At 39.2% G+C, this 14,352-nt stretch overlaps 1 protein-coding gene across 3 annotated transcripts; it reads left to right on the forward strand.

Moving 5' to 3' along the window:
• The first annotated feature begins 1,387 nt into the window (after nt 1-1,387).
• Nucleotides 1,388-14,312, forward strand: ap4e1 (adaptor related protein complex 4 subunit epsilon 1). 3 transcript variants are annotated; one of them, XM_066667264.1, is made up of 22 exons: nt 1,388-1,485; nt 1,571-1,787; nt 2,637-2,708; nt 2,953-3,076; nt 3,172-3,245; nt 3,345-3,466; nt 3,552-3,711; nt 4,139-4,305; nt 5,043-5,116; nt 5,205-5,327; nt 5,456-5,565; nt 5,758-5,897; nt 6,313-6,425; nt 6,507-6,625; nt 7,206-7,508; nt 8,164-8,275; nt 8,865-9,003; nt 9,324-9,576; nt 10,130-10,747; nt 11,455-11,645; nt 11,840-12,000; nt 14,145-14,312. In XM_066667264.1, the coding sequence occupies exons 2-22, from the start codon at nt 1,647-1,649 to the stop codon at nt 14,303-14,305; spliced, it is 3,477 nt and encodes a 1,158-aa protein (XP_066523361.1). In that variant the 5' UTR covers nt 1,388-1,485; nt 1,571-1,646; the 3' UTR covers nt 14,306-14,312. The 3 variants fall into 3 exon arrangements, with proteins under 3 accessions (XP_066523361.1, XP_066523362.1, XP_066523363.1); XM_066667265.1 differs by lacking the exons at nt 1,388-1,485; nt 1,571-1,787 and having other exon boundaries at nt 2,955-3,076; XM_066667266.1 differs by lacking the exons at nt 1,388-1,485; nt 1,571-1,787; nt 2,953-3,076 and having other exon boundaries at nt 2,651-2,708.
• Nucleotides 14,313-14,352: the final 40 nt, after the last annotated feature.

A 14,352-nucleotide genomic window follows, 5' to 3' on the forward strand; every position in this document is an offset into this window, starting at 1 on the left:
TTAAGCATATTTGGAAAATATATGGTCCTATACATGGTCACAGGTCTTATGCAACACATTATATATTTATGTACATTTACCCATATTCACTGTGGAGTTCCCTGCCCCTGCTGGCAATAACTCAGCACATTTAGAATATGTCTAATACAGTGATTATATAGTATAGTTATCTGGCTGGAATTCTCAAAACACAGTTTTTACTATAATCAAGGAAATACTATGATGACTGCAAAAATAGCCAAAAAAAAAAAACTCTTTGGGGCATCTCTAATATAAAATGAGCACATGAGCCAAAAAAAACCCTCAAATAAACTGAGATAATCTATACAGATTCTAAGTTATAAACACTATATTATACAATAATTAGAAGAGAGGAGTTGGTGACTCCTGGGGATTCCCCAACCTGATGGAAATAATAGTGTATTTCTGAAAATTTTGGAATGAACATAATATCCAGATTCAGGTTCTCGGATGGAAGATTAGGTCACAACTGGTCTTCTCATTCATGGTAAGTAAAAATAAAAAAATAAATAAAAACTTACATGAACTATTCAGACACACCCCAAAAAAATCCACCATCCATTCCAGGCCAGAGGACAAGAGGAGGAACACTACAACATGCAGATTCAGTTTCTCATCTTTTGGAAAATCATTGAAAAGATAATTTTGGGTTCTCTCCTAATACTTAGTCAGTGGAGCTAAGTTTCTCCGTTGTGGTAGAGTGTTTTTTTTTTTTCTTCACCATGATTGGGAACCCTAGTCATTTGATAGGAAACTGTATCTTATTAGGTTTGCATGTCAACCAACCTGCCTCTTCCTCCCATTGTGGGTGGCACTGAGGTTACTTGAATTTTCAGATTCCCGAAGGAGGGGCAAAGTCAAGGCAACCTCTGACAGCCACTAAGGGTTCCCCAACCTGGTGGAAATAATTTTTTACTTTTGGAATGAACTCAACATCCAGGTTCAATTTCTTAAATATAAGCTTAGGTAAGAGCTCTTGTCTCCTCATTCATGATAAGTAAAAAAAAAATAAAATAAAATAAAAAATATCCTAACAGTATAACAGGACCCATTCAGACGCACCCAAAACTCTATCATCCACTCCAGGCCAGAAGACAAAACAGGGAACACTACTCCAGCCTTCTTATTGTTCTTATTGGCTGCTATCAGGATGCTAAGAATATTCTGAGAAATATAACACACTAGCTTTAAGAGGCAAAGTATCCAGTAGACTACCATCTGTGACTGCAGAAGTTAAAACTTGTTCCTAAACAGTAATTGTAGATGACAAAGGAGAGTGCGAGTACAAACCAGGAGTTAGTTTTAATGTTTGGACTGATATGTTTGTATAAGTATGAGCGTGCTCGCTGTAGTGTGTGAGGGCTCCGTAGGGGGGCGGTGTTGAGCGCGGTGTCTGTAAGGGCCGTACAGGGAGTGTAGAAGGAGCGGGCCGTGACTATGGCTGATTCGAGCTCTAACTCAGATGTAAACACTGTAAATATTGTTTCGTTTTCTGGGGACCATTTTACATTTCGGTCTGTTTAAAGTGCTTTTCTGGACTCTCCTTTAGGTGTCCTGTTGGTAAGTGACTGACAGAGGAGTGCTGCTGTTAGTTAGTGCGATTCTGAGCTCCCTAGATATCTGAAATGAGCGATGTTGTGGAGAAAACCCTCACCGCTCTGCCCTCTCTCTTGGCGCTCAACTCTCAACCCGGAGCCGCCAAACTCTCCTCCACCTCCAGACTAGCGCTCTTCATCAGAAACATCACTCAGCTCACCTCCAAACATGTGAGTACTCACTCGTACACTGGGTGTACTCTCTGTTCTGTCACCGGCTAAATTCTTAGTGCCTCAGGTTCAGTCAGTCATTTTAACCACCAAAAAGTAGATAACAGTCGAGTCATGATGTGTTATTTTGACATGTATTAAAAAGTGAATCTGACATGAAGTGAAGAATCACGCTGCTTTGTAGTTCCTGAATGAACCTGTTTATGCTTCAGACTCTGGGCTCCCAAGATGGGTGTAGACATCTGCAGAATCTCTGACACACACAGGGCACTACATGGCAGTATATAAGAGATATTTCATAAAGCGAAGAACAATCATTTGAGATAGTGACTGCTACTTTTGGAACAAACAAACAAAACATTGCCTTGTAACCCCCTAAGGAACCAAATTAAGAAGCTAGCATGTAGATAATATCTGAAATATCTAGGGCAGTAGTTGTGAATAAAAATCATTGGAGGAAATCAATGATTATTTGAAGCTAAATAGCTGTCATAGGTTATTGAGTCTGAATTATATATTATGTTTATGGCGCCCCCTCCAGTCCCGTCTTGCGCCCAGTCATTCCCGGTAGGCTCCAGACCCACAGCGACCCTGAACTAGATAAGCAGTTACAGACAATGAATGAATGACATTTATCTGAATTTGAAATGTTTATTGGCATCATTCATAAATTAGAACTATAACAATGATTTTTTAAAAACTTGTGAGGTGATGAAATATTCCGATTTTTAAAAAATCTGATGTAATATAGATTCAGTTATTTATGGCAGCTATTTAGCCCCATAATCTTGCTCTTTTAACATATTTCACCCATCTCTCTGACTTGGCACTTTGTATCATGCCTTTCAGGAAGAGGAGAAGCTTATTAAAAATGAGCTTGCTGCTATTAAAGATCAGCTGTCATCACCTAACACATCTATGGTGAGTCTGTTCTGTCTACATCTCTGTTTGACATGTTATGAAAGGAATAGTTCACTGAAAAAGCAGATTTAGACCATTCATACTTTACATTAAACATACACAGAGTCATTAAACCTCACAGTTACAAGCTGGAGGGCATAAAACTAAGGGAAAAATTGAAGCATCAGTTAGTTTTTAGTTTCACTAATCAGCACTTTCAGGTTTGCACTGACATCAACACTGCACTATGTGACTGTACTTTTAGAGACAGATGAGGGAGCTCATGGTAAGAGCCATGTACTGTGAGATGCTTGGATATGAAGCTGATTTTGCTTACATCCATGCCATCAAACTGGCACAACAAGGCACAGTATTGGAGAAGAGAGTAGGTATGTACACACTTAATGTAAACAGAGTTGTTGTCAAGTGTCTTTAATCTGTATTTGATTTTCCACGCCCTGTTTCTGTGCCCATACAATTTCAGGTTACCTTGCAGTGTCCCTGTTTCTTAACGAAACTCATGAACTACTTCTGCTATTGGTTAATACAGTATTAAAGGTAGGTGTGTTTTAATGTTTGCTTATGAGATTTCCCATTCACTCACTACTGCACATATATGAATAACTGAACATCTTAAAGCAAAATATTTTTTTACAGGATCTTCACAGCACCAACCTCATTGAAGTGTGTATGGCTCTGACTGTGGTTAGTCAGATATTTCCCAAAGAAATGATACCAGCCGTTCTGCCAATGGTAGAGGAGAAACTGTCACATCCAAAGTAAGTCAGATGCAGTTCCAGAAATAAGAGCTAATCATATCTATTTATACTTGAATTTTCCAATCTGTGTTCTAATCTGTTTCAGGGAAATCATAAGGAGGAAAGCAGTGCTTGCTTTGTACAAGTTCTACCTGATTGCTCCAAATCAAGTTCAGCATATTCATGGAAAATTCCGAAAAGCCTTGTGTGACAAAGACCCAGGAGTCATGACTTCTGCCTTACACATTTACCTACAGATGATAAAGGTTACTTCCTTTAGAATTTATGTATTCTGAGGTTAAATATATTGATGTTAGTTCTCCTTTAATTAATCCTAACTTCTTCAATATTACAGCCCCACCCACACTCTTAGGTCTTCCCCTGCTGGCCAGCTTTCTATTCTTTGTTCAAACATGTCGTGTTCTAGGCGATCTTGCTTTCTCCAGATGTGCTCCCTCACATTCCCGCTATTGTAAAAGTTTATTTATGTTGTATTTGGAATGTCTGCTTGCTGTTGTATTTTCCATACTGACTGTAATCTGTAAGCCTCTTTGGGTCCTTGAAAATTGCTTTATAAATGTAAAAAAATATTAATTATATTATTATTATTGTTGTTATTGCGTGTGAATGCTAGTCTAGTCTGCTTCTATTACCTGTTGATCCAAAAAAAGTAATATCTTTTTTTCCTGACAGGAGAGCCCCGACACTTACAAGGATCTGACGGGCAGTTTTGTGACCATCCTGAGGCAAGTGGTTGGAGGGAAGTTACCTCTGGACTTTAACTACCACAGTGTCCCAGCTCCATGGCTGCAGATCCAGCTGCTTCGCATTCTCTCACTGCTCGGGAGGGAAGATCAGAGGTATGTGTCCTGGGGCTTTGCACAGCAAAGCATAGTCCAGATTTAACAAGATTTAACTGGACCAGTAGCTCCTAGTCCTTATATAATAACCAATAGCCCATGGTCTACATACCATTATTCATAGTCGATATGCAGTGGTCAGAAGCCATTTTTGTTAATTTGCTGAACAGTAAATCTTAGTTCAGATACACTGACCAATTGCCCTCAGTCCAGATACACTGGTCCATAGTCCACATACATGTATCCATAGTCCAGATAGTCTGGTTTTACTTTAAAATGCAAATAATTAGATTCTAATACATCAAATCAAATCAAATCAAATCCATTTATATTTATATAGCGCTTTTCACAACTGATGTTGTCACAAAGCAGCTTCACAGAATTCCAGTAAGACAAGATTTGACATGAAATGTAAAGACAAATGTAAAACCCTCAAGTGAGCAAGCCAGGGGCGACAGTGGCAAGGAAAAACTCCCCCAGCTGAGGAAGAAACCTTGGGAGGAACCAAGGCTCACAAGGGGTGACCCATCCTCCTCTGGTCAATCTACTGGTGATGATAGTTAGTAGTCCATGAGAACTTCAGTGTAGGGACAGCTTCAAGGCACTTGGTGGTTGCTGGAGCGTGGGCAGCTGGTCTGAAGAGTGGAGGAGGATACATTTACAGACAGACTGTTGGTTATGTTTATTACTTGCTTTGTCCCAGGGGAAATGAATGAATATTTTTTTTGCACTTGCAGCATGAGTGAGCTGATGTATGACATCTTGGATGAATCCCTGCGGAGAGCAGAAATGAACCACAATATCACTTATGGTAGGTTAACTTGAACTGAGTAGGTGTGTAAAAATAAATTATTATTCTCCTGTCCTGTGCTTGGCTTTGACAGGTGTTTGTTTTTCAGCGATTCTATATGAGTGTGTCAAGGCTATCTATACAATACACCCTAAAGCTGAGCTGCTGGAAAAAGCAGCTAGATGTATTGGGAACTTTGTGCTGTCACCAAAGATCAACCTTAAGTATTTGGGTAAAGATTTTACTTTCTACGTCTCATAACTTCATCCTGTGTTTTCTTTAGTTTTTGCAAACCAAAGACTTTTGAACCTTCTATTTTCTGCTGGGAATGCACTGAAGTTCCTCTGTTTTAATGTCTAGGTTTGAAGGCTCTGACTTATGTGGTTCAACATGATGCCAAACTTGCTCTGCAGCACCAGATGACTATTATAGAATGTTTGGACCACTCTGATCTGATCATCAGGAGAGAGGTGAGGAAGATTGTAAGGCCTGTGATCAATTAAATAGTAATGCCACAACTCAGTAGTTTCAGTTGACTTCAGCTGTTCATGTTTGATTTCATTTTAGGTTGCTTTGGAACTGACAATACTCTCTCTGTCTCTCTCTCTGTCTCTCTCTCTCTCTCTCTCTCTCTCTCTCTCTGTCTGTGCTGCTGCCCTTAGACATTAGAGCTGCTCTTCAGGATCACTAATGCTCAGAATGTCACTGTGATTGTGGAAAAAATGTTGGGCTTCCTGCGACTCTGTGATGATGACTACACCATTATTGACCTTGTGGGAAAAGTGGCTGAACTGGCTGAAAAATATCCTTTTGTTGTTATCAGATATTGAATTTTTTCTTTAATTATTTTCATGCACCTTCGTTATATTTTTCTAAGAAGCATCAACACAAAAAGTGTTTGTGTAGTTAAGCCATATTTATATAAAGGAACACTAGGTAGTCTTTTTACCTTAAAATTACAGCTTCAAAGCCATTGTGATACTTCTCTGACGTGTAATAAGGAGAATAGAGCCTCTGTTGTTGCTACTCTGGTCTCAGCACTGCAGAAATTGCACTATGTAAATTACATTCTGTAGGAGGAGCCCAGGAGCAAAAACACCAAATTATCTACGGTGGTTTTAAGTCTTCATATAGTGAACATTTTTAGGACCATAAAATATTATCAGCAAAGACTTGTATTGATTTTACATGGTTACATTCCTATAATAGCCCTGTACATATGCTCCAGATAATGAGTGGTTCATTCAGACTATGAATGTGGTATTCTCCCTCGGTGGTGACCTGATGACCACGGACATTCCCAGCAGTTTCCTCAGACTGTTTGCAGAGGGTGAGTCTGGATCAGAGTGTTTTTTATTGAAAATCAGTTTGATAAATGAACTGACTTGGGTTTTGTGGTTGTACGTATTAGGCTCAGAGAACGAGGACGAAGACAGGCAGCTGAGGCTATATGCAGTGGATTCATATCTGGCCATTTTAATGGGTGACTGCTCTCGTCTGCCTCAGCATTTCATACAGGTCATCAGCTGGGTAGGTGCATGCACCACTTCCTTTCACTATGGCACAGTGCTCCCTTGAGATACACTCTAAAATGTAAGTTAATTTGCAGCTTTTATTTCTATGCACTTTTATAACATTTAGAGCTGCATGACTGTGGATATACTTTTTGACAAATTTAATCATGTTTTTCTTCCATATGTCTCAGCGAACCACTGAGGATGGTCTCTGAACTATCCTCTATCTAAATCTTAAGACTTAATTTTAAGAATTAATTGGTCCTTAAAATGTGGCAGAAGGCTACAGGGAAACAAGATTTTGTCCTTCATACGAGATTATCATGAAGTGAGGAATTATGTTTAATAAAATGTTATTGTAAAACCTGAACACTGGATTTAAGGTTAGCTTTAAATATTTCCTTTTAGGTAGGGTCTTATAGAAAATAGCCAATTATAGAAACATGAACTGTACAATAATTTACGGTGTGTGATTTTATGAACGACTTATTATTTATTAAGAATAATAATGGTCAAATTATTGTCAATAATTTATAAAATGTAGGAGTATTTGCATGTAATCACATATGAGCACCTCCTTCTCTATGCTTCCTCAGGTGCTGGGAGAGTACTCCTGCTTGAAGAAGGATGTAGAGCAGCAGGAGGCCTTTAGGCTGCTGCGGAAGCTGCTGGAGCAGAAAGGAGTTAGCTCAGAGACTAAGAGTTGGGTTCTGTCTGCTCTTACTAAGCTGCGTGAAGGGCCTGGGTGTGCTGAGCTAGCGCTGGAGCTGGCTGAGAGTCTGTCCTCTTCTCTGGACACAGTTCTCCGGCAGCAGGCACATGAGCTGGGCATCCTCAGCCAGGATTCCGAGCTCAACACTCGAGTACTGCCCCACGCAGCTCCCTGGGACAGCATAGAGGTATGCAACTTACATGCTGTCATGGAAACAAGTGATGCATGTTAGAACAAAACTTTTTTCACTATTTTTGATATTTTTAGATGAGAAACACCTATATCCTTCAGATTTAACAAAATGCATCACAAGAAGTGGCGCTGAGCATCAGTGGCACTGTTTTTCTTTTTTTTCTTTTTTTTTCTTTTTTTTTTTTAATTAAAATTAAAAATATGACTTTTATATTGTGTCAAAATGTCATGACCAGTTGACCAATATAACCAGTACCAAGTAACTTTGAATAAAAGCTTTGCATATGTAAAGGTTGAGAATGTTGTACCTTCTGTAAAGTTACCGTTTAACCAGTTAACATTTTAGATAAACACTTTTGGTCAGACTGTAATGGAACAACATATCGCCGCTGTCCGATCAAACTCATGTATCTCCATTTCTGTCAATGTTTAGTTTACTACGTCATTTGAACAAAACAGCTGTCCTTCAAATGCTCCAAAATTGGGATAAGGTCTTTTTACATTGACTTTCAATGAAATTTAAGGTTTTTTACGTCTCCTGTAAAGTTGCTATTTTGGGAGATGGATGTTTTTCATTGGACAGTCATATGTTAAGTCAATTAAATATTTGTCTTGGTATTTGTTAATATTTTTGCATGTTTTTGATGCAGGTGGACTCCTCCCTCTCTTTCCTGGATGGTTTTGTAGCTGAAGCACTAGCTGCAGGAGCTGCTCCATATAAACCACCCCACCAGAGACAGGAAGAACTGACTCAGCAGAGAGGTACTTCACCGAGATTTGCCTGAATTTGATCATAAATATTGGCAGCATATATCTGTGGATCTCTGCTGGTTGTATTGAGGGATTTTTGGTTTGTTTTTTAAAAAAACTCACACCAGAGGCTGATTGTCAGACCACCATTTTTGTTTTATCTTAATATATAGCTAATTAGTTTTTAGCTGTGTAAAATAGTATAGTTGCATTTGAGATCAGGTCCTGGTACACTGATTTATCAGGTACTAATATTTCCACAAGCTTCATATCCCTCTCGCTGACAAACTGGCATTGATGATGTTTACCTAAGGCTCATGTGCAGGTGCTCCATAGCATCCCATTCTTTTGACAGTGCTTTTCTCTGGAGACGTACCTGTATGTGAGCAATTGCATGATATTGCTAGCAAAGTGTGAACTTTACATTGCAGTATCCATTAATTCAGAAGGGTGGCTGGTTATGTTTGGATGTATAGTGTATTACTTTTGTCCACTGTCAAGCCATTCTATAAAATCTCTACATCTCATGTTGGACTATAATACTTTTAAATGTGTATGAATGCTGTATTTACTGCCAGTTCCTCTCTGTGTTTGTTGTTAGCTTTGAGTTTGGAACCATATGGACTGTCTCTGCCGATCAGTCTGTCGTCCTGCACCCTTACAGACAGGCAGTCTCCCACTTTCCTCTCCATGAGCTCCGGTCTCTCCGCCAACAGCACTGAACCCTCCCACAGAACGGGGTGAGAATCATCTTCAGTATAAATAAATGTGCCTTTGCGCCAAAAAATGAAATTAAATAATACAATTCAGTGTTAAATTGTTGTGAATAAAAAATAGATCAGAATTATAACAAGCTTAATTTTGGAAAGAGATTCAGTTTCTTTAATATTCATTTTTATTCTGTTTAATATGGTCATTGTTGTAGATATGATTTTACTGTTTGAGTGTCTGATTTACTTTTGCTATCTTTACTGTGTTTGGACATTTTTATGGGAGGCTGAGACAAATATATTTCTGCAGATATTTGTTGAATTATTTTGTAAGTGCTGTTTGTTTGCAGTGAGAACACACTAATGTTGGAAGGCGTGAAGAGAGTGTGGGGGAAAGAAGGGTACATACCCCAGAAAGAGCCTTCAGGATCAACTGCTGCTGTAGAGGAGCCCAGTGATGAAGTTCAGTCTCCACACCAGCAAGCAGCAGCAGAGACCTCTCAGCCAGAGCCTGAGCCAGAGCCACCACGGCTGGATCAGGAGAAACAGCAGCTGGCCTCATCACTGTTTGTTGGACTGGGCACTGAGAACTCTATGTCGTTGGTGAGGTTATAGAAGAATTTGACAAGTGCTGACCCTTTTCTATCTGTACAATCTGCATTAATGCATACACCAGTCAGTTGGAACATTATGACCATCTCCTAGTTTCTACACTCACTGTCCATTCTCTCAGCTCCACCATCCTCTGGAGCCCTTTGTGGTTCTACAGTTACAGACTGTAGTCCATCTGTTGCTCTGCATACTTTGTTTTTGTTCTTCAATGTTAAGGACCACCATAGAGCAGGTATTATTCAGGTGGTGGATTATTCTCATTGTGGCAGTGACACTGATGGGGTGGTGTGTTAGTGTGTGTAGACGAGTGGATCATACACATTATGGTTGATTGATAGACAGTGGTCATAATGTTAGTTGATCTGTAGTTGGTGTGCCAATTTCAGGTTTAATTTTTTTTTTCTAAGCAAACTTTCTCTTTAAAAGCACAAGTTTTATAGAATTCAAGATTTTTCTGCATTTTTATTCACCAGTTGCTAATGGATGCTACACATTCAGTCGGGTTTAACCGCTTACTTATTACTGCTTTCTCTCTCCCTGTCAGATGAGTAAAACTGAAACTACAGCTCCGCGTTTCAAAAGAAAGGTCCGCCAGCAGGAATCAGCATCCTTATCATTGACGGGCACCAGTGAGATTTCCTCAAACTCCTCCCATTCCTCCCACAACACGACAGACAGCTTTTTGTATGGTGGCCTGCTAGAAGAGGAGCCAGCTGTACCCGTACAAGGCTCATACCACGCCTTAAAGCCCACCTCAGCCAATGGCAGCCAGAGCATCAGTGCCATAAGTGAAAACAAGAGTAGTGCCACTGTCAGTGTAAAAGACACCAGACAGCCAAACTCAAGTCAAATCTTAGGTGATATGGTTATAGTGAGACCCAACAAACTAGTAGAAGAAGCCTTAGTTCCTCCTCAGAACTGTAACAAACCACATCCTTCCACTGTCCCCCGAAATTCTGACCCTATTGTCCAGCAGTTACCCTCTGAGCTACGAGAACTGCCCCACTCGGACATCATCAGCTTGACGTCTGACCCTCACTTGTCTGTCTCTTGCTGCCGTGTCTTCAGAGAAGACGCTCTGTTACTCGTCCTCTTGCTCTTCAACCCCACAGAGACAGCACTAAAACATGTAGCAGTGGAGCTCAGCTGTAAAGAGCTAGAGGTATGCTATACTAGTAACTTGTCAGATATATAGATCCTGGTTGTGGTCTAGGTGCCATGTTACTCATTCTGTTAAGACTCAACAGGTGTTTTCTCCTTATATATTTATGCCATTGCTTGTTTATATGGAATTATGTACCTCACAGTACACACTACTGGAAAAAAACAACAATAAAATAAATACCTTACAGGGTGTAGTCACTTCTATAGAGAAGTATTTTGTCTCATTTTTAAAAGTAGAAATTTTGAAATAATGTTTAACAAATATCAAAATCTGTTATTTTCAATTCAGTCCATAATGGCCATACCAAATTTGCAAAAAAAAAAACATTTTTAAGCTCTTTGATACCATAATTGTGTTTTTTTGTATTATTATTATTATTTTAGTTTTACATATTTGAGCACATTTTAATTAGTTCTACCATTATTATCTACATCAGCTGAGAGAAGCCACTCAAAAAAAGAATTATTTGTAATTGATATGGTCTAGTTGTCTAAATGTTATAGCATCAACTCAAAATTACTTGTTAGTTAAAATACTTGTTTTGTGGGAAAAGACTACTACAATGCAACAACTCCTTAAGTCTTTTAAAATGATACTTTTCTGTTGTTGTATAGCAAAGGAAAGCACAATTTAAGTAAAAGTTATGATGATGAAGATAATAAATTACATTTTAAACCTTGCATCTTTTTTATCCCTCCTTTTAGAAGGCAAGTCTTAGAGGGAATGTGATGGAGAGCCTGGAGAGTAGAAATTCATCTGTGTGTCGGTACACTCTGCTGATGGAGACGCCTCAAACTCAGGTGGCCTACACTGGGTCAGTCTCTTACCAAACACAGCCTGGACACACCCACAAGCTGCCCTTCTCCGGCAAACTTTCTACAACTGACTTTATCAGGTATTGCCAGCGGTGACCAGAGAGCTGCTTAATGATCTTTATTTAACTGAATATCTATTTAGCATTTAATGGGATTTATGTTATTTTATCTCTTGCTGTGACATTTCTCAGTTTAGATATCTGTTTTTTTATTTGTGCTTTTCAAGACCTGAGATTGATATTAATAGTGTTTAATGCATGCACATTACCCACAGGCCACTGAAATTAAGCACGGAGGAGTATGGAAAACTGTGGCTGTCCTTATCAAACGACGTTAAGCAGAACCTGAAACTCCTGACAGATGCTGCGGATCCTCTCACAGCCACCCTAAATGCTTTGAAAGACAGCCTCCAGCTACATATAGTAGACCTTATTGGTAAGTACAGTCATACTTCATCCTAGCTTAACAGGTTTTAACAGTGAATTGTCCAATTTATCCTGCAAATACTTTTTGGACATTTGTCATTTATTTGTATTAATTTTTAAGAAGATATTTAAGATACATACATGGTCCACAATAACAATCTTATTATACAAGGTGTGCCATTTATATGGATACGCCTTAATAAAATGGGAATGGTTGGTGATATTTACTTCCTGTTTGTGGCACATTAGTATATGGGAGGGGGGAAACTTTTCAAGATGTGTGGTGACCATGGCGGACATTTTGGATCCAACTTTTGTTTTTCAATGGGAAGAGGGTCATATGACGCATCAAACTCATTGGGAATTTCACAAGAAAAGCAATAGTGTGCTCGGTTATAACATAAGAATAACGTAACTTTATTCTTTCATGAGTTATTTACAAGTTTCTGACCACTTATAAAATGTGTTCAAAGTGCTGCCCATTGTGTTTTATTGTCAATGCAACCCTCTTCTCCCACTCTTCACACACTGATAGCAACACAGCAGGAGAAATGCTAGCACAGGCTTCCAGTATCTGTAGTTTCAGGTGCTGCATCTTGTATCTTCACAGCATAGAAAATTGCCTTCAGATGACCCCAAAGATAAAAGTCCAAGGGGGTCAGATCGGGAGACCTTGGGGGGCCATTCAAATGGCCCACGATGACCAATCCACTTTCCAGGAAACTGTTCATCTAGGAATGCTCGGACCAGACACCCATAATGTTGTGGTGCACCATCTTGCTGGAAAAACTTAGGGAACGTGCCAGCTTCAGTGCATAAAGAGGAAAACACAACATGTAGCAATTTTGCATATCCACTGGCCTTGAGGTTTCCAATGATGAAGAATGGCCCCACTATCTTTGTACCCCATATACCACACCATACCATCAAGATGTGCAGCACCTGGAAACTACAGATACTGGAAGCCTGTGCTAGCATTTCTCCTTCGGGTTGCTATCAGTGTGTGAAGAGTGGCAGAAGAGGGTTGCATTGACAATCAAACACAATGGGCAGCACTTTGAATACATTTTATAAGTGGTCAAAAACTTGTAAATAATTCATGAAAGAATAAAGTTACGTTAAAACCATTGTTTTTCTTGTGAAATTCCCAATAAGTTTGATGTGTCACATGACCCTCTTCCCATTGGGAAAAAAACAAAACTTGGATCCAAAATGGTCGACTTCAAAATGGCCGCCATGGTCACCACCCATCTTGAAAAGTTTCCCACCTCCCATATACTAATGTGCCACAAACAGGAAGTTAATCATCAACCATTCCCATTTTATTAAGGTGTATCCATATAAATGGCACACCCTGTATTATACATTTAAAGGCATGCTGTTTCATTGCTTCACACTGCTTACTCTGTTCCCTTAATCTCTAAGCAAAAACATAATAAAAATCCAAATAATTTCCAAAATGTTTGGGACATTGTAAAAAGAACAAAGACATTATTTTCTTATGTTGAAAGTTTATTGGTTTTTTAAAAACATTTTTGCACATTTTGAATTTGATGCCAGCAACACATTAAAAAAATTGGGATGGGTGCATGTTTACTACTGTGTTGCATCAGCTCTTATTTTAAGAACACTCTGTAAATGTTGAGGAACCCAGGAAACCAATCGCTGTAGTTTTAGACACTCTTCTGATTCTTGCTTGATGTAGGATCGGCAGATTGGGGTATCCATTATAGTGTTATTCATTACATTATACACCAATGTTTTCAATAAGCAACAGGTCTGGACTGGACTCTTTACTAAGGAGCCATGCACACCACCACATTGTTGTTTTGCCTAGCATCGCTAATTCTCTGGAAATGGGATTTTTATTTATAAATAGAGACTAAACTTGCCTGGATTAGCCTTAAAGTCAAGCAAACCTTTATATATTTTTAATAGGAATGTGATTGCAGTGAAATAAAAAGCAGATATTTTAGCACAGTAAAATGGAAAAACACAGATCTGGAGTGTAATAAGTCAGATCTGAACACCTGTCCAATACCAATATAATGAGTACTTATATATTGATACAGATATGATTGTGATATCGCAGTGTCTCTCTGTTAGTTATTACTTGTACTGTTGGGAGTGCTAAGAGTTCTGTTCTCCCCTCAGGGACGGAGGGTATCATGGCCTGTCGTCTGCTCCGTGGCGCTCCTTGTCTCATGCATTGTCGTGTGCATGGTGTTTCTCTGGCTGTGTGGCTTCGTTCTCCTCTGCCTTCTCTGCCTGACTGCCTCCTCTACCACTGCCAGAGAGCTCTGCAGGGACACTGAGCTTCTGCTGGATCATATTTTCGCTGCAATGTCTTACAATATCTTCC

Source organism: Hoplias malabaricus, chromosome 4, assembly GCF_029633855.1.
Source record: "Hoplias malabaricus isolate fHopMal1 chromosome 4, fHopMal1.hap1, whole genome shotgun sequence".
Classification (NCBI taxonomy): domain Eukaryota; kingdom Metazoa; phylum Chordata; class Actinopteri; order Characiformes; family Erythrinidae; genus Hoplias; species Hoplias malabaricus.